Here is a 23,023-nt window from a genome sequence, read left to right on the forward strand (position 1 = left end):
GGAGGGGTATCAGCGTGCCCAGACAAACCATCTTGTACTTATCTCTTCGGAATTAAGAAATACCGTGAATAGAACCCTCAGCCCTGCAGGAAGGGCAGAGAGTTCTGATAAAGTATGACCTGCTGGCAGACAAACCTCATGATGGACATGGAGAAGAAGTCCATGGGAGCTGTCTGAAGTTGAGTCGGTACCCCTGATGGATTATAGTAAGGACCCATTGGTCCGAAGTGACATCCTCCCAGTGATGGACGAAGCCAATAAACCTGCCTCCCACTGGGGGATCCGGAATCAGAGGTGCGCTTGGCTGAATCGTGCTCCTCACCACCAGTCAAAAACCCATAGCTGGGGTGCTGGCTGAGGCCTGGGTGCTCGCTGCTGGCAAGGGAGCCCCTGGAGCTAGTGCGTGGCTTGCGAACTTGAGAGGCTGGAGGATAGTACTTCTTCTGCCTATAGAAGGACTTCCGGAAACCTGGCCTGGAAGATTTTCTGATCGAGGAATGGAGCGTCAGAAATACTACCAGAAAGCTGTTGAAGAGTGTCATGGTGGTCCTTCAATTGCGCCACAGCATCCCAGACCTTATCCCTAAAGAGGTTGTCACCTGTGCAGGGGAGGTCAGCTAGCTTTTCTTGTACCTCTGGACGGAAGTCAGAAGCTGAGCCAGGCCATCCTACAGGCACTGATGCCCACTGCAGCTATGCGGGGTGCAGTTTCAAATGCATCGTAGGTAGATCTCACTTCATGTTTGCCAGCCTCTAAACCCAGCAGGATGATAGCTGAGAGCGCCTCCTGTTGCTGTTGAGGCAGGCCCTCTGCGAGGTCTTGTACTCACTTCCATAGGTTCCAGTGGTCATGTACAAATGTTAGGCAGCAATACGGGCAATAAGCATAGTGCCCTGGAAGACCTTTCTGCCCAAGGCATCAAGCTCCCTATGTTCTCGCCCCAAGGTGGCAGAAGCGTGGGTATGGGCGCGCCTGGCTTTTTTTTAGGGCGGACTCCACAACCACCGACTGGTGGGGAAGGTGCCGCTTCTCGAACCCCACAGCTTGCTGCACCAAATAGGTGACTTCCGCCTTCCTAATAACGGGGATATGAAGATCGGGTGTTCCTACATCCAGAGGAGAAGGTCCTTAAAGATGTCGTGGATGGGAACTGCCACGATTTCCTTATGAGCGTTGACAAACTGAAGCATTTCCAACAGCTTACGTCGCGCATCCTCCTCCATAAGAAGCTCAAAAGGAATAGCCACAGCCATAGCCCTGACAAACCCGCAAAGGAAAGATCCTCGGGGGAGACCGACGCCTTTCCTCCGGTGGGGCAGGCTTGGAGAGGGGGTCCTCTCATTATTCGATTGAAGATTCAGAGGAATCATCCTCCCATGGGTCATAAGGGCCTTCCTCCTCACTAAGGCCAGCGTGGCATGGGTGAGACCTGTAAGGGATTCCAGGGCTCTGATGGCTTCGGGGGTATCGAGGATACCGCAGGAATCGATGGTTCCCCTGGCATCGGGGGGACCAAGGGATGCGGGAGGCTGGAGGGCCCAGCAAAGGCTCAGGGAACTGAGGCCTCAGGAATGCGACACCTGCCGCGTCTTCCTCCTTGGAGGATCCAATGATAGGAATCGCTCCTGAGGGAGGCATCGGTGGCTGCTGGGGAACTGAAGGTTCCTTGGGCACCGGTTGCTTTGGCAGGGAGCCTAACAGGACATCCAAATGCTCAAGCAGAGGTGCAATAATAGACAGCAGAGGCTCCAGCACAGTCATGGGGACTGGTGGCACGGGTGGCTCGATGCTCCAAAGAGCTCTGAGCACCGCGGTCTGCACCCTGTGGTCCAACTCCTCCTGAAAGTCCAGTGAGGCCAGGACTGAAGGAGGGGGCCAAAGCGTCACTGGCTCTTCCTTGGATCTCCGAGGTGGCACGGTGCCCGGCGCAATCATCCGTGTATGTTGGAGGATGGTGCATCCGAGGAATGGGGTCTCTTCGGTGGCAGTATGGCAGCCACCAGTCCCGCACTGGAACCGGAGCTGCGCGTTGATGGCGACAGATGTCAATGCTTGCGGGACCTCCCACAGTGCTCGGCCCCGAGAAGGCAGAGGATCCCGATGTCCTGGAAACTGGTGAGATCATGGAGGATCGATCACCATTACCGCGATCCTTTGAAGAAGCAGAAAGAGAAGTGGTGAGAGGGAATGTATCAAGGGGCACCCCTTGACCCCCCAGTGTCGATGACTCCGACATGGGCATGGATGGAGCGGACTTTTTAGAACCAAAATGTTTCTCCATCTTGTCAAGGCATGCACAATGGCCTTGGGGATCATCTGATCACTCAGTTGACACCTTGGACGTCGTGTGAAACCCCCAGGCAGAGGATGCAAACCTCATGCGGATCTGTGATGGACATGGTCCACAGGCACTGGGGGCACCGACAAAAGCCAGACAATGCCATGGAAAATACCTGACATGTGGTTGATGACCAGCGGTCACAGAGAGGCAAGATGCTGGGAATCGACCGCAAAGAAGCAGAAAAACAGAAGTTTTGAAAATTTGGATTGCTGGAAGGCTTTTTTTGGTGGGGGGCGAAGGGAAGCCTAGGACAAAATGTGACTGACAGTTTCTACTGTATGTTGGTTATTGGGAAAACAACACAATTTGTTACAAAAAACAGTACAGGGGGAGGGGGAGTCAGTAAAGAAAATCTTCGCACAGGGCAGCAAATATGCTGACCCAGGCCCTGCTACATACGCGCATATATGTTTCAGGGTAGAGATATGCATACTTTATAAAACACATGTATATAATACACATGGGTTATAAAATACTTGCATAAATCTGCTTGCAAATTATTTGTTAACCGCCTATCAGTTAGGCGATTAACAAATAATTTTAAATAAGTATATATGTGTATATGCCACAGCTCACATTTTTCTGAAAGTTATCCTTTAAGTGTGAATGCCTTCTCTGCCAACCCCATCATTTTTGTAGAGCCCTTATACTAATATATTTTGTATTATTATTTTTATACTTTCTAGAATACAACTTATGTACCTTAATCTATTATGTCCAAATGCTTAAAAAATCTAATTTCCTGATTCTGCTCTGTTTATACTCTACTTTTGTCTTATGTGCATGGCATCAGTGTGATGCTGCTTAAATTCCTGATCAAGATTAGCATAGCAGAGCTCTGATTTAGTTAGATTAAGAGTGAGTGAGTGAATACAAAGCAGCAGAATTGAAAAACTTTAAACACCACCATCACTTGCAAACATAAAAAAAACTAGAATTAAGGGAAATATTAAGTGTTTTAACTGCCAACATAATTACCTTAAAAATGATAATGTTGTTGCTTTGGGTTTTAATTATACATTGTAAAGCCTGTTCTAAACAAAATTTGGAATTTATACCAGAAAACCAGGTCCAAGATAGTAAAGATGAGTTGAGATGCCTGGTCAACATGAGAATCACTAAAATTCTCATTAGGGGTGAGGAAGTCTCTGATTGAACTCTGAATCATAGCTTGAAGAAAATGAAAAGTGGGAGGATGAGGGGGAAAAAAAAGGACAAAGATGAAAAGAAAAATGAAATATAGATAAACAAGGATGAGATGAAAAGGAGAAGAATTCAAGTGTGACATGCAATAAAACTGAAAATAAAATATCTGGGTATACAGAACTTTCCTTATGGGTGATTTCAATTTTAATATGTAAAAACATGGGAAATCTGAAGTTGGATAAGATAAAATGTTCCCCCCTTATAGGAGTGTATTGCGTAATCCATTGTTTTTCCAATCTCATTTCTCTATAGAACTGCTGAAACATAACATCTCTATCCCTAAATGTAGCAGTATGTAAACAACCAGAAAAATCAATAGTCACATCAAAATATATTATTTTTCTAGGGTAAGTAACATCACTGGTTTAAATGATTTGAAAGATGATTAATGTTGCAAGCTTTATTACATAATGGCAAAGAATATCAAAACCATTCAAAAAATAATTCCAAAAATAAAATTGGCACAATAACACACACATATATTTATCAATTGCCCTAGTCAATCATTCCTCATTCATACTCTCTTTGTGTGATGCATTTATAACATGTATAGATAGCGACATAAAACACTGTCAAAATATATAGAAAGTGCTTGTAATGGATCAATGACACACTTGCAATAGAGCTGGACTTCAAGAAAGATACTTTGTGAATTGCAAATGAGTCACATGGAAGATACCTTCATTAAAAGGGGGATACAGCTGAATCACACTCCACAAGAAAGGCTATGTTGTAATTATTTCACAATGATGTTTCTGTAGTCTATATGCTACTTCTGCTATATCCTGTATTCTCTCTGTCCCTACAAAGGCCTCTGTTTTGCCATCTAGTCTTCCTCAGGGGAAAATATTGTTCATAACTTTTTGCATTGATACCATGGACTGTATTTAGTGAAGAGGACTTGATCTCTTATTGTTGATTCTACTTTATATGTCAATTTGCCAATTCAGTGTCTTAAGATGAGTGAGGTTATCAAATTTGCAGATGATACAAAATTATTCAGAGTAGTTAAATCACAAGCGGATTGTCATACATTGCTGGAAGACCTTGCGAGACTGGAAGATTAGGCATCCAAATGGCAGATGAAATTTAATGTGGACAAGTGCAAGGTGTGGACCAGTAGTTACATGATTTTAGGTTCCATATTAGGAGCTACCACCAGGAAAAAGATCTAGGCATCATAGTGGATAATACATTGAAATCACTGGCTCAGTGTTCTGCAGCAGTCAAAAAAGCAAACAAAATGTTGGAAATTATTAGAAAGGGAATGATGAATAAAAGGGAAATTGTCATAATGCCTCTATATCCCTCCATGGTGAGACCGCATCTTGAGTACTGTGTACAGTTCTGGTCACTGCATCTCAAAAAAAGATATAGTTGCACTGGAGAAGGTACAGAGAAGGGCGACCAAAATGATAAAGGGAATGGAACATCTTCCCTATAAGGAAAGGCTAAAGAGGTTAGGGCTGTTCAGCTTGGAGAAGGGGGATATGATAGAGGTCTTTAAAATCACGAGAGATCTCGAACGAGTAGATGTGAATCGGTTATTCACACTTTTGGATAATAGAAGGACTAGGGGGCACTCCATGAAGTTAGCAAGTAGAACATTTAAGATTAATTGGAGAACATTTTCACTCAACGCACAATTAAGCTCTGGAATGTGTTGCCAGAGGATGTAGTTAGTGCAGTTAGTGTGGCTGGGTTTAAAAAAGGTTTGGATACATTCTTGGAGAAGTCCATTAACTGCTATTTATCAAGTTGACTTAAGGAATGGCCTCTGCTATTACTGGCATCAGTAATATGGGAGCTTCTTAATGTTTGGGTAATTGCCAGGTTTGGCCTCTGTTGGAAACAGGATGCTGGGCTTGATGGATCCTTGGTCTGACCCAGCATGGCAATTTCTTATGTTCTTAAGACTTCAACTGTTGTTAATTAACAGCTTGCTAAATGCAGAATAATTGTCTGTGAATTTCCAATGATAACATGATCGAGTCATCTGTCTTGTATGTATCGATCTCCTCGGGATCCAATCTTTTCATTTGGTTTGTTTGCCTCTGTTTGTGCCGTTCGTCAAACTGGTAGCTGTCTCTTCTTAGCATGTTGTAAAACCCTTTCAAGTCTCTTTGCTGGAACTATACCTGGAGAAGACTTCAATACCTCTTTGCAGTACAGACGCTGTGTTGTTAGTCCATGTTATCAACACAAGATAAGTTATGAACAATATTTTCCCCTAAGGAAGCTTGGACGGCAAACAGAGGCCTTTGTAGGGACAGAGAGAATACAGGATATAGCAGAAGTAGAACATAGACTACAGAAACATCATTGGAACAATAATCATGTGAAACAATTACAAAATATCCTTTCTTGTGGACTGTGATTCAACTGTATCCCCTTTTTAATGAAGGTACCTTCCATGTGACTCATTTGCAATTCACAAAGTATCTTTCTTGAATTCCAGCTCTATTGCAAGTGTGTCACTGTTTCATTACAAACACTTTGTATATATTTTGACAATGTTTTATGTTGATATCTAATACATGTTATAAATGCATAACACTACAGAGTTTAGAAGCGGTGTGAATGAGGAATGATTGACTAGGGCAATTGATAAATATCTACGTGTGTTATTGTGCCAATTTTATTTTTTGAATAATTTTGATATTTTTTGCCATTGTGTAATAAAGCTTACAACAGTAAGCATCTTTCAAATCATTGAAAACATTAGTGGCATTACGTACCCTATTTTAGGGTTCTCGGACGGATATACCATTTTAGGTACCCACGTATCATTTTTATTTTATTTGCCTATATCCAATACATAGATAGATATGTATATTTGTAAAGTGATTGACTGGGGACATCACAGGATCAGAATCATATAGGCATTGAATAGGAGCAATATTATATATATCATTCAGACAGGTGACACTGCAATGGAGATTAATGGGTTTTCAATTACAGCTCCTGAAATCATACTTATTTTTTTAACATTTTTACAAGTAATGAAAACTTTTGTAGCAAAATATTTTGTCACACAATCATTTCTAAAACAAGAGTCGCATTTGCCCCAACTTGGACAAGTTTCAGCTAAAAACACTTGTGTTGGATTGGGGGAGGGGGTGTAAGAGGCACTTTCCAAATAAAACACACAAATTGGTAACATTTCTGCTCCCAGGAAAAGGTGTGTCTGTGCATTTTGAAAACCTGTTCCTGAAAGCAGCAATGTTACCAATTTGTGCATTATGGGGTAAATTTTCAAAGAACCACACACGCAAGGTGACGCAATTGGGCCTTCCCTCCCAGTCCGCTCCTTTATTCTTCAAACTGGTAGCTGTCTCTTCTTAGCATGCTGTAAAACCTTTTCAAGTCTTTTTGCTGGAACTGTACCTGGAGCAGACTTCAATACCTCTTTGCAGTACAGACGTTGTGATGTTAAGTCCATGGTATCAACACTGCCTCCCTTTTCCCTTCTCCACCTCGACCCTCAACCCCCTCAATTAACATAATATTTTAAAATATTAAAGTTTACCTGCTCTCCTGAGCAGCAGTAAGCTCCGCGCACTGGCCGGCCCCCTGCACGCTGTCCCGGCCATGCCCCTCCCCTTTTTACAAACCTGGATCTTCCGTGCATACTGGGAGATACGCGCATGGCAGGGCTGCTTTGAAAACGTGCTTGGCGCTCGCGGCCCAACCACTCGCGTATCTCCCAGTATTGGCGCGCGCCAGGGCATTAAAATTAGGCCATTTGTTTTCAGAATGCATCTGTTCCCGCATACAGGCAGCTTTAGCTGAAACTGGCTGTTCGGGACTACTGCAACTCTTGGTTTTAAAAGTAGACTCTTGTAATAGTTTAACACTGCAGTTTTCTCAAGATGTACTTTTTGCTTCATTTTGCACTGATAACAGTTATTTGTTTGGCTTTGTCACAATGTTTTGCTACACCAATGTTCATCACTTGTAAAAAATAAATAAATAAATAAAGAGGAGTAAGATTTCTGGAGCTATGATTAAAAAAAAAAGTTGGTATGTTACCTGCATGATACATGATTGCTCCTATTCCGAGTGTATATAATAGTCCTCTCAGGTCCCCAGTTTTTCTCCTTATTAAGTATATACTGTATATATCTAACCCTGCCATTACTCAGAAGGGTTTTCAATAGTTCTAAAAAGTGCGTGGTGACATTGGTTTGAAAACAATTACTTCTTTGCAATTAAACTGGGGACATTACCATTATGTACAACTGACCGGAACCAGACATAAGCCAAAGCTGAAAATAGTAGAATGTATGCATAAACCACTAAGCCACCTTGCTAAAATACTGCCATCTAAACAAAAACAATCTTTTAAGCTTATTGCTTTCTTATGGCTATAAACTACTAAAGATCATTTTTGGTGCTCTTAAGAGACACATGCGCACAAAACATGATTTCTGTGTGGACAAACTCCTCTCCCCCTTTTTTTGAGTTAAACTGTACCTTCAAGCCTTTTGCAATTTGTATGCCTTTTTTTTTTTTTTTTTTAAACTTACAATACATTACCATACCATTTGTTTACTGCATCAGCACACAGTCTTCATGCATGGCTTATTATATTGGACTCACAGTAAATATATATGCTCTCAAAAGAAAAAGATCCAATTTATAGTGAAGGTAGCAATTCTGTTTCCTAATACATCACTCAAAGCAGTTTAAAGCAGAACATACCAGGCAGCATTCAGAGAAGGATTTTTTAGGAGGTCGTGCAGGAGGAGGGGGCCCCTGATCCCACTCCCAGAAAGCCATAGAGTTCTGTCGGATCAAAAGCTCCTCTGATGGCTGGGAGCAGCAGATACACAAAAAGGCAAATGAAAACAGAAAGCCAGAGAGAAGACAGACAAAATAAGCATGCACATGATCCAAAGTTAAAGAAATAAGAGAAACAAAAGTAAATACAGTTCTAACAAAAGGAGCAATAAAAATGATATGCAGAGGCAAAGAAAACAACATTCAGAACTATGAGCCTGATTCACTCAAGAGATTTTCCCCATACTGTAGGGCCAATGTAACAAGACCCGTGCTGAAATTGGCATTTTTTCTGCGTGCGTAGCAAAAATAGACGGCTGCACAGGATTTAATAATGGAGGAGTATGCTAATGAGATATGTGCAGAAAATCCCTGCAGAAAAAATTACTCGCGCCATTATGCATGTAAAACCACACATTCAAGGTCCAAGGTAGCAATCGACGTGGCGAAAGCCTTTCCCTTTCAAGGCAGTTAGAGGTCCGGGGAGTGGGAATGAAGGTGGAACGCCTCTCGGGCCCTCCTCAAAACTGCCTTATCTCAGCCTGTTCTCCATGCAACTGCCTGCCACGCTGCCATACTGTAAGGCTTCTGCCGTTGTTTGGCTGACCCGCAAAATGTACCGTAGCATCAGAAAAAAGTGAACGAAATCCATGATTACACTAGAGCTGCATGGATACACACCCAAACCAATGCCAGCAATGAAAAAAATGGTCTGACAGGTGTTTTAACTTAACTCCTGCCCTGATCCAGCTGCTAAAAAGCCTGCTTAAAAACCCCTCACCAACCATTCTCTTTGCTAGCATGGCTCCCTGTATAGCCCATAAATGGATAATTGCCTCCTTTACATGCCGTTTGCATGCAACCCGCTGAGGGTTTTTAATGTGGGTTTGTGCATGCATTGTACACATTACATACATGCATAAGGTCTGTGTGGGAAAACATGCACAATTAATTACTTGTGCAAAAACCCGCGGTAGGTTGAGTGCAGCTTATTACATTGGCCCCTATGTGTACCTGGGACAAAAGTACTGAGTGGAAGAGGACTCTAGAATAGCAAGTTAGCATTCACAGAAAGAGGCATTTACACTAATGCTGCAGTGCTCTGGATTTGTAACATTTAGTGGATAATTTGGTAAAAACATACATTAGATGGCAAATACATGGAGAAGTTGCACCAATTTGGAAAGTAATGCTATATGCATAAGTTTGCTTTGAAAATTATCCTACTATATCTAGCCACACATAATTACATCTACTAATTTGTGTGCAGATTTTTCCCAAGAAAATGTATCCATATATTTTTAAACATGCAAACCCTTCCCCAACTCCACCTCTGGGAACACCTCTGCTCAATCCAATTAAACTTATTCGTGTACATGACATGCACCCTAGGTTTACCCACATACTGGGTGGTCAATTTTGGAACATGCCATTTCCATGGGAATACAACTGTTTTACCCATGAAAATGCCTTTGAAAATTATTCTCTTATGATGTGAACATCTGCAAATGCAATTTTCTTGCACATGCTGCAAACTACAGTAAAGATAATCTAATTTTAATAGCAAAACAGCACAGCGGTCCTCTTCAAGCAAATTGCAAAATGAATAAAAAGATTTAAAGCATAACAAATGCAATCAAAATATAAACATACTGGGGCGGATTTTCAGAGCCCTGCTCGCGTAAATCCGCCCGGATTTACATAGGCCCACCGGCGCGCGCAGAGCCCCGGGACTCGTGTAAGTCCCGGGGTTCTCCGAGGGGGGCGTGTCGGGGGCGGTCCCTGTCGGCGCGCCGTTTTGGGGGCGTGTCGGCAGCGTTTTGGGGGCGGGTACGGGGGGCGTGGCTACGGCCCTGGGCGGTCCAGGGGCGTGGCCGCGCCCTCCGTACCCGCCCCCAGGTTGCGGCCCGGCGTAAATCCCCCAACAAAGGTAAGGGGGGGGGGGTTAGACAGGGCCGGGCAGGTGGGTTAGGTAGAGGAAGGGAGGGGAAGGTTAGGGGAGGGTGTTAGAGGATTCCCTCCGAAGCCGCTCTGATTTCGGAGCGGCCTCGGAGGGAACGGGGGTAGGCCGCGCGGCTCGGCGCGCGCCGGCTATACAAAATTGATAGCCTTGCACGCGCGCCGACCCAGGTTTTTTAGTAGATACGCGCGGAGCCGCGCGTATCTACTAAAATCCAGCTTACTTTTGTTTGCGCCTGGAGCGCAAACAAAAGTAAGCTATTCGCGGAGTTTTGAAGATCCGCCCCACTGTGACTGAGGGGCGGATTTTAAAAGGAGCGCGAATAGCCTACTTTTGTTTGCGCTCCAGGCGCAAACAAAAGTACACTGGATTTTAGTAGATACGCGCGGAGCCGCGCGTATCCACTAAAATCCGGGATCGGCGCGCTCAAGGCTATGGATTTTGTATAGCCGGCGCACGCCGAGCCGCGCAGCCTACCCCCGTTCCCTCCAAGGCCGCTCCGAAATCGGAGCGGCCTCGGAGGGAACTTTCCTTTGCCCTCCCCTCACCTTCCCCTCCCTAACCCACCCGCCCGGCCCTGTCTAAACCCCCCCCTTACCTTTGTCGGGGGATTTACGCTGGGTCAGACCAAGGGTCCATCAAGCCCAGCATCCTGTTTTCAACAGAGGCCAAAGACTAAGTTCCTCCTTTTAATTTCAGCTCAACTGGGACCAGGGCTGGGATTCTAATGCCATGATTTCATTCACAAATCTTATCTGGGGATTTTTGTCCTACTTTAATAGGGCTTTACTTCCACTGTTCATAGTCTGGTCATTGCAGCAATGATCCTGAGGCCGGGATTCATATAACGGGGCTTGTTCCAGAACCCTGTAGCATGGATTCTTTTTTTTTTTTTTTTAAATCTTTATTTTCAATTTTCCAATATTAGATACACAATCAAAAAAATATTAACTTCCTACTTACATTTACACTTTCTGAAATCACATTCGATATACAATTTCTATAAGGAAATAACTAATCCATAAATTGTCATACCTGACATATTTAAACTTAAAATTTTGCATATTCAAATATAGAAAGGAAAAAAAGACAAAAAAGTATCCTCTAATCTTTCTCTGTTAGAGGAAAAAACATTGAGGCTATGTGAGGAATCTAAAATAATTGAGGAGACTAATAAGAAACAAAAAGACATTATCGATAGCTATTCATATTTACCAGCTGATTTACTTATTACTCATGCCATTTCACACACTTAATTGTACCCCCAGATTTGGTGTCTCATTGGGCAATGGTGTAGATCAGAGCTTTCCAAACTTTTCATGTTGGTGACACACTTTTTAGACAAACATAATTTTACGACACGGTAATTCAGTCTACTAGTAAACCAGAGGTTAAAGGTTAAACGAACAAAACATATTTCGACAATTTATGTATGTTTCCTTAAATATATACATAAATAAAATGTTTCACGACACAACCTATCTCATGAAAACCTTAAATTTATATTAAAAATATATATTCCAAGATTCATGTTATTGTTATAATTTATGAGAAACAATAATAAAACAAATTGTCTGTCCCCCACACACTCATCTCTCTCCTCCCCCCAGCACATGTCTGGCCCCCACACACTCATATCTCTCCCCCTCAAGCACATGTCTGTCCCCCCAGCACGTTTGCCCCCCACTCACTCATCTCTCTCCCCCCAGCACATGTCTGGCCCCCACAATCATGTACCTCGTCTTTTTGATTGTTGCCAGTTAAGTGCTTCACTCCCTTCCATGATCACCAGACACTGCTGCTTGCAGTCAGCACTCCTCATGGCCAGGCCTCATCGGCAGCAGCAGCCAATGCAAGGATGGCTGGGCTCGTTCCACCCACCAAGCCCCCCAAAAAAACGCGATTGACAGCAAAAATCACCCAATAATAAGCAACCCATAAACTGAAAAAAAAAGTGAATCTCTAGAAAAAAAAAAGCCCAAACTCGCATCAGAGTTGACCGGGCTTGCGCGACACACCTGCACACTGCAGGCGACACACTAATGTGTCCCGACACACAGTTTGGAAAGCTCTGGTGTAGATGCTATAGGCTATTGTTGAGCTTCAAGAAAACTGTGTAATTGTTCTAACTGGAAAAACACATATTCAGCTTCCCCTTTCTTTAACTCACATTTACACGGGTATCTTAGAAAGAAGGAAAAACCCAAGGTAATAGCTTTCTGACGCAATTTCAAAAATTCTTTCCGTTTCAACCTCGTGATAGGAGCCAAGCCAGGGTATATTTTTACTACTTGGCCGTGAAAACTGGTTGGAAATTTTTGAAAATATTTTTTCATTAGGGTACTGATATCTTTCTTTAAAACAAAAGAAACTATCAGGGTGTTTCTATGCAATACTTCTAAGGAAGAGTCCTCCAAAAAGTTTGATAAATTTGAAGGTACTGGGGATCTTGTTGACACAAAATAACGTGTTAATGGATGGTAAATCATTCTCAGAAAAAAGTAAAACTTCCTTTAAATACTTTTTTAACGAAATATAAGGCAATTCCCCTAATACCTGAGGAAAGTTAGTGATACATATGTTTAAATGCCTGGCCTTATTCTCTATCATTTCTAAACGGTGTGAATATACCAGTTTGTTCTTTTACTACCATGACATTCAACTTATGTATCATTTTTAATTCTTCCTCATTTTTGTTAACTTTTCTAGAAACCTCTGATATAGCATGGATTCTAAACTTGGCCACCTGGTATTGCTCTTAATAAAGAACATGGATCTCCCATCCTCCCTTGCCTCTGCAATATCCCCAGCCTCATGGGATGCAGAAGACTAAAATCAAATAGAGGAACTTCTGCATGGACCTTTCATAATTTTATATATCTCCCCTCTGTCATGTCTTTTCAAAGTTGAAGGATCCTTGTGCTCTTCTGTATCTCTCCTTGCATGGAAGTTTTTCCATACCCCTGGATCAACACTGTTACTCTTCTCTACCTTTTGTTTATTATGTCACCCATCTTATTTTAAAGCAGGTAATTGGAACTGGATCCAAACACAGTTTTGATTTTTGGGAAATTCAAAATGAATATTCAGGAGATATTTGCATACCACTGATCTAAGCGACCAGGTAAATTTGGTTTGGTTACTCTGAAAACCAGATCTGCATGTGACCCTCCAAGACTGCAGTTTGCTCTCCTAGTTTTAAAATAGAAGAAAATGTTTTCAATTTCTCATTCTTGCCTCAGCCTTGGTAAAATTATATTGTTGCCAGAGGTAGGAAGTACTGGTGCTTTAAAGAAGAAAAAACCTAAATTCTAAGACTGTTAGGGTTACTAACCAAAAGCAAGAATTTCAGTACAAATTGGCCAGACAGTTTAACACAATATTTATTGGCTGTAGTATTTAGATAATGTATAAATGGTGAAGAGCGTTAGCAGGCAAACTTTGTTGCCATTCTGAACATAGGAAAATTTTAATTGGTAAAAGTGGTGACATCTTTAACTGGATCAATGTAAATACAGCATGAGGGTATTAATGAAGAAAAAACAAACAAAGCATCAAGACCAGAACACCAAATAGGAATTGTCCTCTCTCATTTATTCAATCTGTTTTCACATACAAATCCTTATAATCTAGTATTCATGTCTGGGTTACTTAATCTGGTTTCAAAACACACTCCACAGTCACACTATGGAACTACTCCAAGATTAAATGGGGAAAAGTTTCCATATGTGTTCAAACTTAACACTGAAATGGATGCCAAATCTGTGTTCATCTACATTTAACTAATTATTAGTTACCACTGGAATAAATGAATAGTGGAACTATTCATTTATTCCTGCCTGGATGGGATTTACTGAGCTAAAATTAATGTGGAACTCTCTCTCTCTCTCTCTTCCTAGTATGAACACAAAGCATTTTCCTATTAGAGGTGTGTATAAAAGCAGTACAAATTCTTAAGAAAATGGCCACTGTGCCGTCATCCTGAGAGGTTTTTGTAAGAGCTAAAAACAGAAGGCCCCCCCATTTCCCTCTTTTGTTCTTTTCCTATTTTTAAGATTAACCATAGTAACATTGATCTCTGGATGAGGTAATTTACTGCTTGCTAACACTTTAACTTGACTTAGCAAGGCATTAACCCCAGGCTTGTGAACTACCAGAAATTCCCTCTTATTAATCAACTTGCAAGCCTATACACTTATCTTTGGAAAGACAACGTGGAACTACGTGTGGCCTGAAAAGCAGGAGTACAATAATGTGTACACATAATAAATAATGTATGTTGGATATCTGTTAAGATTATTGCTTTTAATAGGCTATGTATTTCTGATGATATTGTCAGGAGTAGGGGGGTATATCTTTTGGGAGGGGCTCCAGCAGTTTCCTCCTGCTTCTTTGGCCTTTCTCCTCAATTGAAACAGGCCTCGGTTTGGGCTATGGAGCCATAACGTTTTCATTCGCAATTACCTGGGAGGAAGAAGGGTATTTCCCCTATTTTATATTTCCCTTTCTCGTCACTTGGTATATTCACTGACTATATGGGACATACCTCCCTCAAATCGTTGTCTAATCCAAGATGCTCCGAATGATGTCGAAGGCGATCCTTCCTGCGTTGTGCTGTAGTACTTCGATTGACCCATCGACTGTAATTACATTATGAAAGTAATTAAACATGAGTTGCTTACTGTACATTTTTTTAAAAATCATAACAGTAAAAAGAACATTATACAAACCAAGATTTTCTACACATTTTGATTAGCTAACAGATTCTAGTTTCCATTTTACAATATTTTATAAGCCAACAGACTGCAATATAATTTTGCATTTTAATAGTTGTCATCCTCCAACACTATGGGCCTCATTTTCTAAAGTATCGCAGGCCTGCGATACTTTAGGGAATGAGGGGCAGGGGGCCGAAACGGGGGGCGGGCCTGCGCTAGCCGGCAGCGATCGCACCGTTGCGGTGCAATCGCTGCCGGTTTCGCACCCAATAGTGCCACCATAGAAGGTGTAGCTATTGGGCATGAACTCGGACATGAAAAGGGCCTTACCTTTTCGTCATCCGCGGTGTCTTCGTGGAGTCGGCCCCAGTGACGCCCCGACTCCTCCTCTTCCGGGGCCGACTCTGCCCTCATTTTGGTATCGCACGCGAAAAGGGACTTTTCGCGTGCGAAACATCCCTTATCGCGTTCGATCCGGATGGAAAATGAGGCCCTATGTCAAAATTTGCCCATGGGACAATTAAGGTTATCTTTGAAACTGATGTTCGCCTATTAGATTTAGGGAACATTTTGTAAACTTTTTTTTTAATAAAGTTTAGATACAGGAGTGTCTTTCATAGGGTTGTGGGTCACATATTTTAGAAAATATGTACATGGTGCTATATGACGTTGAATGGATGTATATTTGCTCATTGACGTATTGAATTGTATTTTTGTAAAATTAATTTTTTGGTAAAAAGAATTTTTTATATATGTTTTCTACTTAAAATATATTGGAGATATTAAAAACACAAGAAATGTTTAAAAAATAAATATATGACTTTTGTATTTTAGTATTTGAGCTTTGTGAGTCATTGCCAAATTCTCATTCTTAAATCTCTCTGTTTATTTACACCATTAAGCATAGCATTGTCCTGGACAGACACACTTCATTTGGATTTTCTTGTATCTCCCATACTTGGTTTTCTTCCCCTCTCTCTCTGTAAAAGATTGTTCAGGGAATCAACCATTACAAAATGGCGACATTAAGTAGCCAGATTTAGGGTCCTATGATTGCAGGGTCCTGGAAGGAGCCCTGGGTATATGGCCCCTGGCCAAGGATCATTACTGCAATGACTGGACTAAAGTATGTTGGGAGGGGATATAAAATAGGGGAATTTAAGGATCATGGTGCTAGATCCCAGCCCTGGTTTCAGTTGAGCTAGAAACCCAACAGAGGAGGAGGAGGAAACTGCTAGTGAAGCCTCTTCTCCCCCCCCCCCCCCCCCCCGAAAAATATAGCCTAGCTCTGTATTTTCTCTTGTGACACAGTCTGCCAATATGTACCCCCTCCTTATTTCTCCATTCTAAATCATATACCCTTCAAGCTATTTTTTTTAAACTTATAGTATTTTCATAAGTACAATAATCACACATTGCAGTGCATGAAATGTTTACTTATAAATTGAAAAAAAAAGAGAAAAATATAAATCAATATTGCAATAATATCATAAGATAAACTCATCCATAAATGGAGGGACAGATAGCACAGGATTAAGCAATATTCAAAATTTACATCAGATTATCATACAAACATACCCAAACAGATTAAGGCTCTACTCAGAACTACTCTTAACATCAAGAAACCTTTTCAACTGCATAGACATAGACATAGAATTGATAGCAGAAAAGGACCGAATGGTCCATTCAATCTGCCCAGCAAGCTTATGGTTGTATCTACCGTGCCAAACAAGTCACCTCTATACTTATCAGTTTCCCAGACCGTTAAAGTCAGGGTCCTTGTTGGTTGCTGTTTGAGTCCAATTCTCCGTTAGCTTTCTGCTTCAATGGCTAGAGGTAATTTGGAATTGCATTAACAGTATCAGGCTTATTGGTTAAGGGTAGCAACAGCCACATCAGCAAGTTTCTCTCATGCTTATTTGTTTTCCCAGACTGTAAAATTCAATATTCTTGTTGGTTGCTATCTGAATCTAATTCCCCTTTTCCCCCTGCCATTGAAGCAGAGAGCAATGATGTAGTTGCATCAACAGCATAAAGGCTTATTGGTTAAGGGTAGTAACCTCCACACCAGCAAGTTACCCCATGCACTCTTTTCTTTATTCCCATCCTCTAGCCTTTAGGGATCCACAATGTTTATTCCCTTGCACCTTTGAAATCTTTTACTGTTTTTGTCTTCATCACCTCCTCCGGAAGGGCATTCCAGGCATCCACCACCCTCTCCGTGAAGAAAGATTTCCTGATATTGATTCTGAGTTGCCCTCCCTGGAGTTTCATTTCATGACCCCTTGTTCTACTGATTTCTTTCCAACAGAAAAGGTTTATTGTTGAATGTGCATCATTAAAACTATTCAGGTATCTGAAGGTCTGTGTCATATCTTCCCTGCACTTCCTCTCCTCCAGGGTATACAAATTTAGTTCCTTCAACCTCTCCTCATAAGTCATTTTCTGGAGAACCGCCCCCCCCCCCCCCCCCATTCTGGTCACCCTTCTCTGGATCGCCTCCATCCTGTCTCTGTCCCTTCTGAGATATGGTCTCCAGAACTGGCCACAGTACTCCAGGTGAGGCCTCATCAAGGAACTGTACAAGGGGATTATAACCTCCTTTTTCTTACTGGTTATTCCTCTCTCTCTATGCAGCCCAGCATTCTTCTGGCTTTAGCTATCGCCTTGTCTCGTTGCTTCACCGTCTTCAGATCACTAGACACCTTCACCCCAAGGTCCCTCACTTGCTCCATACACAACAGCCCTTCACTCCCGATCACATATAGCTCTTTTGGATTATCACACCCCAGATGCATGACTCTGCACTTCTTGGCATTGAATCCCAGCTGCCATATATTTGACCACTGTTCAAGCTTCCTTAAATCACATCTCATTCTCTCTACTCCTTCCGGCATATCCATTCTGTTGTAGATCTTAGTATCATCTGCAAATAGACAAGCTTTACCTTCTATCCCTTCCACAATGTCCCTCGCAAAGATATTGAACAAAACCGGTCCCAACACCAATCCTTGTGGCACTCCACTTAACAAGGTTCTCTCTTCAGACTAGGTTTCATTTACCATTACATGTTGACTTCTATCAGTCAACCAGTTTGTATTCCACGCTACCATCTTGACGCTTATTCCCAAAATTCTCATTTTTTCATGAGTGTTCTATGTGGGACTGTATCAAAAGCTTTACTAAAATCCAAGTAAATCCAATTCTCTAGTCCTCCAATCAAAAAAAATCAGATTATCTGACAAGACCTTCTCCTGGTGAATCCATGCTGCCTTGGATCGAGCAACCCACCGGATTCTATATAGTACACTATCCTTTCCTTCAGCAGAGTCTCCGAGGTGAGGCTAACTGGCCTGCAGTTACCTGCCTCCTCTCTACTCCCACTCTTCTGAAGCAGGACCACGACCACTCTTCTCCAGTCTTGCGGCACCACTACTGTTTCCAGAGATCTATTAAACAGGTCCTTCAGCGGACCCGGCAGCACATCTCTGAGCTCCCTCAGTATACTGGGATGCATCTCATCTGGTCCCATTTGTTGTGGGAACGCGGGTAGCGGACCCATTTCTGGTAGTTTCATGTACCCTTGGGCCACGACGCAGCCACAAAGGAGCTCTGGCAAACGCCGAGGCAGGTGAAGAGTGTCCAAGTGTAGGCTGGTGTTGTTGGGACCTTGGCCACAGCCTAACCTGTACGCAGCAGAGAGACCCAAACAACGCAATGTTGGTCTCAAGAGTGGTCCTCGACTACTCAATAGCCCTTTCGGAGCCGCCGCACGGGAGCAGCGATTGCGATAGGATGGACAGTGGTTGAAGGATGAAGACATCAATGAAGACAAAGACTTGAAGTGAGACAAGACTCTGGATACATGGAGTGGAACGACACTCTGGATACATAAAGTAAGACGAGACTCTGAACACGTAGAGAGAAAGGAGATTCTGGATACATGGAGTGAAATGAGACTCTGGTCACGTAGAGAAAGAAACTCAGGAAGGCCATGAGTTGCTTGAAAAGTACTGAGTCGGTACTGCAGATCATGCCTCTACACAACCTAGCCGGACTGGTCCCGGACCACGCAGGCGGCATGCCCTACACAGCCGGGTAGGCTGGTCGCAGACCACGCTAGTGGTTCCCCACTCGAGTTGCTTGCAGAATGCTGAGTCGGTACTACACATCACGCGCTCTACTCAGCCAATGAAGACAGGTCATGGACCACGCTGGTGATTCCCCACACAGGAAGAAGAGAAGATGAAGACTCTGACGAAGCCTGCACCAAAGTGCGCCCTGCACAGCCAATAAAAGCCAGGCATGGACCACACTGGAACAGAACAGGAAACAGAGTTCATTCATGAAGTGGAGCCAAGTTGAAGACTCAGAGGATCCAGACAGGGTTGAAGATTCGAGGGAATGCATCAGTGACAAAGTCAGGATAAGGAAGATAAAAGCTGGAACCCCTTGGAGACTTGCATTGCCATGAAGAAGGAAGGTCATCCGGAAAAAGAAGACATCTAGACGTGAAGACATCTGATGGATGAACATCAGGAATATCTGCAACACAGAAGCTTACAAGACGAGAGACCAGGAGAAGATGAAGACATGGGATCCCACATAGAACGAAGTGCCTTGAGAAGCTGGATTACAGAGAAGTCCTAAGGAGGACTGGCTCCTTGCGAAGGCAAGGTAGAATTGAAGCCAGGCCCTTTTTTTTTTTTACGGCTGAAGAGGAGACTCCCTTGATGACATCAGAGGTGCACCACTCCCTGGCTGTACCTTTAAGATGTGAAGAAAAACGCGGCTCCGCCCCTAACGAAGAGGGGAAGGACCTTGGAGAGCAGCGTCCCTGCTGCTGAAGACATAGGAGCAGGAACTAGGCCTCAGGCAGGCCCCGGGATGGGCGGCTGCTTCCCTGCCGTGAAAGATTGAGTAGAGGCGGCTTCCTGCTGCAGGAAAGACCGGGGCTGATGGGCCCTTTTCCCCCGAGGGCTCAAGGTAAGCTTAGTGGCCTCCGGGCCACATGGAAAGAAGTAGCGCGGCACCAGCCGCGTAAGAGACGCATCGGCGGCCTCCTGGCCGCAGGAAACACTGAGGCACGGCTCCAGCAGAATGTAGGGGCTTCGGCGGCCTCTGGACCGCTTGGGATACGGTAGCACAGCTCCTGCCGCGTGCTAAAAGTACCAGCGGCCTCCGAGCCCCATGAAGTGTGCTTTGGTGGCCTACGAGCCGCTTGGAGAGCGCAATGCGGCTCTGGCTGTGAGGAGAGGGTGACACAGCGTGGCTCCAGCCGCGTGAAGATAGCATCGGCGGCCCCAGGCAAGTTGTAGCAGCGTGGCTCCAGCTGTGCTGAGAAAGCGGCAGAGAAGAAAAAAAAAAAAAGTTAGATACTGCCCAATGGGGCAGAATCACAACACCATGGCCTTGTCCACTTTTAGTGTTCCTAGCTCTTCCCATACATTCTCTTCTGTGAACGGAGTTTTGTCTACTCCACTACCATCCACAGTCTTGTTAACTAGCAACGTTCCTTCTCCAGGGTCTTCTTTAGTGAACACCGAACTGAAGTAGTTGTTTAATATTTTGGCCATTTCTTTGTCTCTCTCCACATATTGATCATGGTCACCATTCAATTTCACTACACCACTTTGGAGCTTTCTCTTTTCTCTGACATATCTGAAAAATGTTTTGGCACCTCTCCATACCTCTTTGGCAGTCTTTTCTTCCGCCTTTTTGCTTTCTTGATTTCTTTGCCTCCCTCAGTTTCACCAGATATTCTTCCCTGTGTTCCTCATTTTTGGATTCTTTATATTTCTTAAACGCTGTTTTTTGCTTTTATCAGCCACCTCCATTTGAGAAGCAGATCGGTTTCTTATTTCTCTTACTTTTGTTTACTTTTATAACATATAGATTTGTTGCCTTTGTCATTCCTCCTTCTAGTTTGGCCTACTGTTCCACCTCTCCCATTTTCTCCCAGTCTTCTAAGTTCTACCTCCAGATATGTCCTCATTTCGACAAAGTCCGTATTTTTGAAATTCAAAACCCAGGTCTTCATGTGACTTCTCTGTATCTCATCAGGCCCCATGGCTTTGTCCATTTTCAGTTTTCCTAGCTCTTTCCATACATTCTCTTCCATAAATGGAGTTTCATCTACTTGACCTCCTTCTACAGTTATGTTAACAAGTGACTGTCCTTCTCCAGGGTCTTCCTTTGTGAACACTGAACTGAAGTATTTGTTTAATATGTCTGCCATTTCTTTGTCTCTCTCCACTCATTTGATCCTTATCACTTTTCAGTTTCACTATACCACTATGGACCTTTCTCCTTTCTCTGATGTATCTGAAAAATGTTTTGTCACCTTGCTTTACCTTCTTGGCAATCCTTTCCTCTGCCTGACTTTTTGCTTTCTTGATTACTTTTTTCGTCTCCCTCAGTTTTGTCAGATAATCCTCCCCTGTGTTCTACTTTTCGGAATCCTTTATATTTCTTAAACACTGCTTTTTTGCTTTTATTATATCAGCCACCTCCTTTGTGAACCAGATTGGTTTCTTATTTCTCTTACGTTTGTTTAATTTTCTAACATATAGATTTGTTGCTTTTGTAATTGCTCCTTTTAGTTTGGCCCACTGTTGTTCCACCTCTCCGATTTTCTCCCAGTCTTCAAGTTCCACCTCCAGGAATTTTCCCATTTCGGCAAAGTCTGCATTACTGAACTGTAAAACTCGGGCCTTCGTGTGACTTCTCCATAACCTATTTGCGATATCAAACCATGTTTGATGACCACTGGTGCTTAGGTGGGCATTCACTCGGACATGAGAGACATTATCTCCATTAGTGAGCACTAAGTTGAGTATAACTCCCTCCCTCATGGGTTCCATTTCCTTTTGTTTGAACAGAGCCCCTTGCAGGGCATCCACTATTGCTCTACTTCTGTTAGATTCTGCAGAAGGGATTCTCCAGTCTACATCTGGCAGATTAAAATCTCCAACAATCAATACTTCTCTCTTCTTTCCCATCTTTTGGATGTTTTCGACCAGATCTCTGTCTAGTTCTTCCATTTGAGTCAGAGGCCTGTAAACTAACTCCAGTAAAAATGGATGCACCATCATCTTTTTTTATTAGGATGGTCCATAATGCTTCTTCTCTACCCCTCATTCCTTGCAGTTCAGTAGTTTGGATATTGTTTTTGACTTAAAGAGCTACTCCTCCCCCTTTTCTGATCTCTCTGTCCTTCCTTAACAAGTTATAGTCTGGTATGGCCGTATCCCAATCATGAAAATCTGTGAATCATGTCTCTGTAACCACAACAATGTCCAAGTCCACCTCCATCATTAGGGTCTGCAGGTCTGGGATTTTATTGCCCAAACTGCAAACATTTGTAGTCATAGCTTTCCAATTTTTCTCCCTTTATTTTTTACACTTCCAGACACTTTTTCTGCTTTTTTGAGCTGATTGATTTCATTTTCTCCTCCCAATTCCTGTATTGTTTGGGAGTGACATGTCAATTTTATTGGCCATCTCCTGCCACCCCCATTCTTTAGTTTAAATGTTTAATATATGATCTGAATTTCTTACTTAGCATCCTTCTTCCTGCTACAGACCAATGTAGGCCATCTTTTCCATTGAGCATTTTACTGCTCCAAACATGACCCCAGCCTCCAATGCATCCAAAATCACTTTTTGTACACCAGGTTTTGAGCCAGGAATTGAAATTATCTATATGGCATAGCTTCTCATTTCCCTTTCCATAAACAGGTAGTACTTCCAAAACGGCAACAGTCTTTGCAGTGTGTCTTATCTTTCCTAGATTTTAGAAATCTTTTTGTATTTCATGGATACCATTTCTATTGAGGTCACTGATCCCCAGATGGATGATAACACTGATAGCAAAGCTCCTGCTTTATTCTTCCATGACTTGGGCTATCTGGTTAACATTTCTACTAGCTGAGGATCCTGGAAGGCATTTAACCAGTGTCATCATCAAACTAGCTTTTCCATAACCAGACGAACATTACCCTTTACCATACCAC

The 23,023-nt window shown here is 42.8% G+C and overlaps 1 protein-coding gene across 3 annotated transcripts in view; it reads right to left on the reverse strand.

Annotated features, from left to right (window-relative positions):
• The window catches only part of DENND5B (DENN domain containing 5B), a 476,583-nt gene that overhangs the window by 131,274 nt on the left and 322,286 nt on the right, over positions 1–23,023 (reverse strand). For all 3 annotated transcript variants that reach the window (XM_029600012.1, XM_029600011.1, XM_029600010.1), the window contains one exon: positions 14,837–14,930. In XM_029600012.1, the coding sequence (XP_029455872.1) occupies positions 14,837–14,930 (94 nt within the window). The remainder of the gene's footprint in view (positions 1–14,836; positions 14,931–23,023) is intronic.

This window comes from Rhinatrema bivittatum, chromosome 4 (genome assembly GCF_901001135.1).
Source record: "Rhinatrema bivittatum chromosome 4, aRhiBiv1.1, whole genome shotgun sequence".
Taxonomy (NCBI): domain Eukaryota; kingdom Metazoa; phylum Chordata; class Amphibia; order Gymnophiona; family Rhinatrematidae; genus Rhinatrema; species Rhinatrema bivittatum.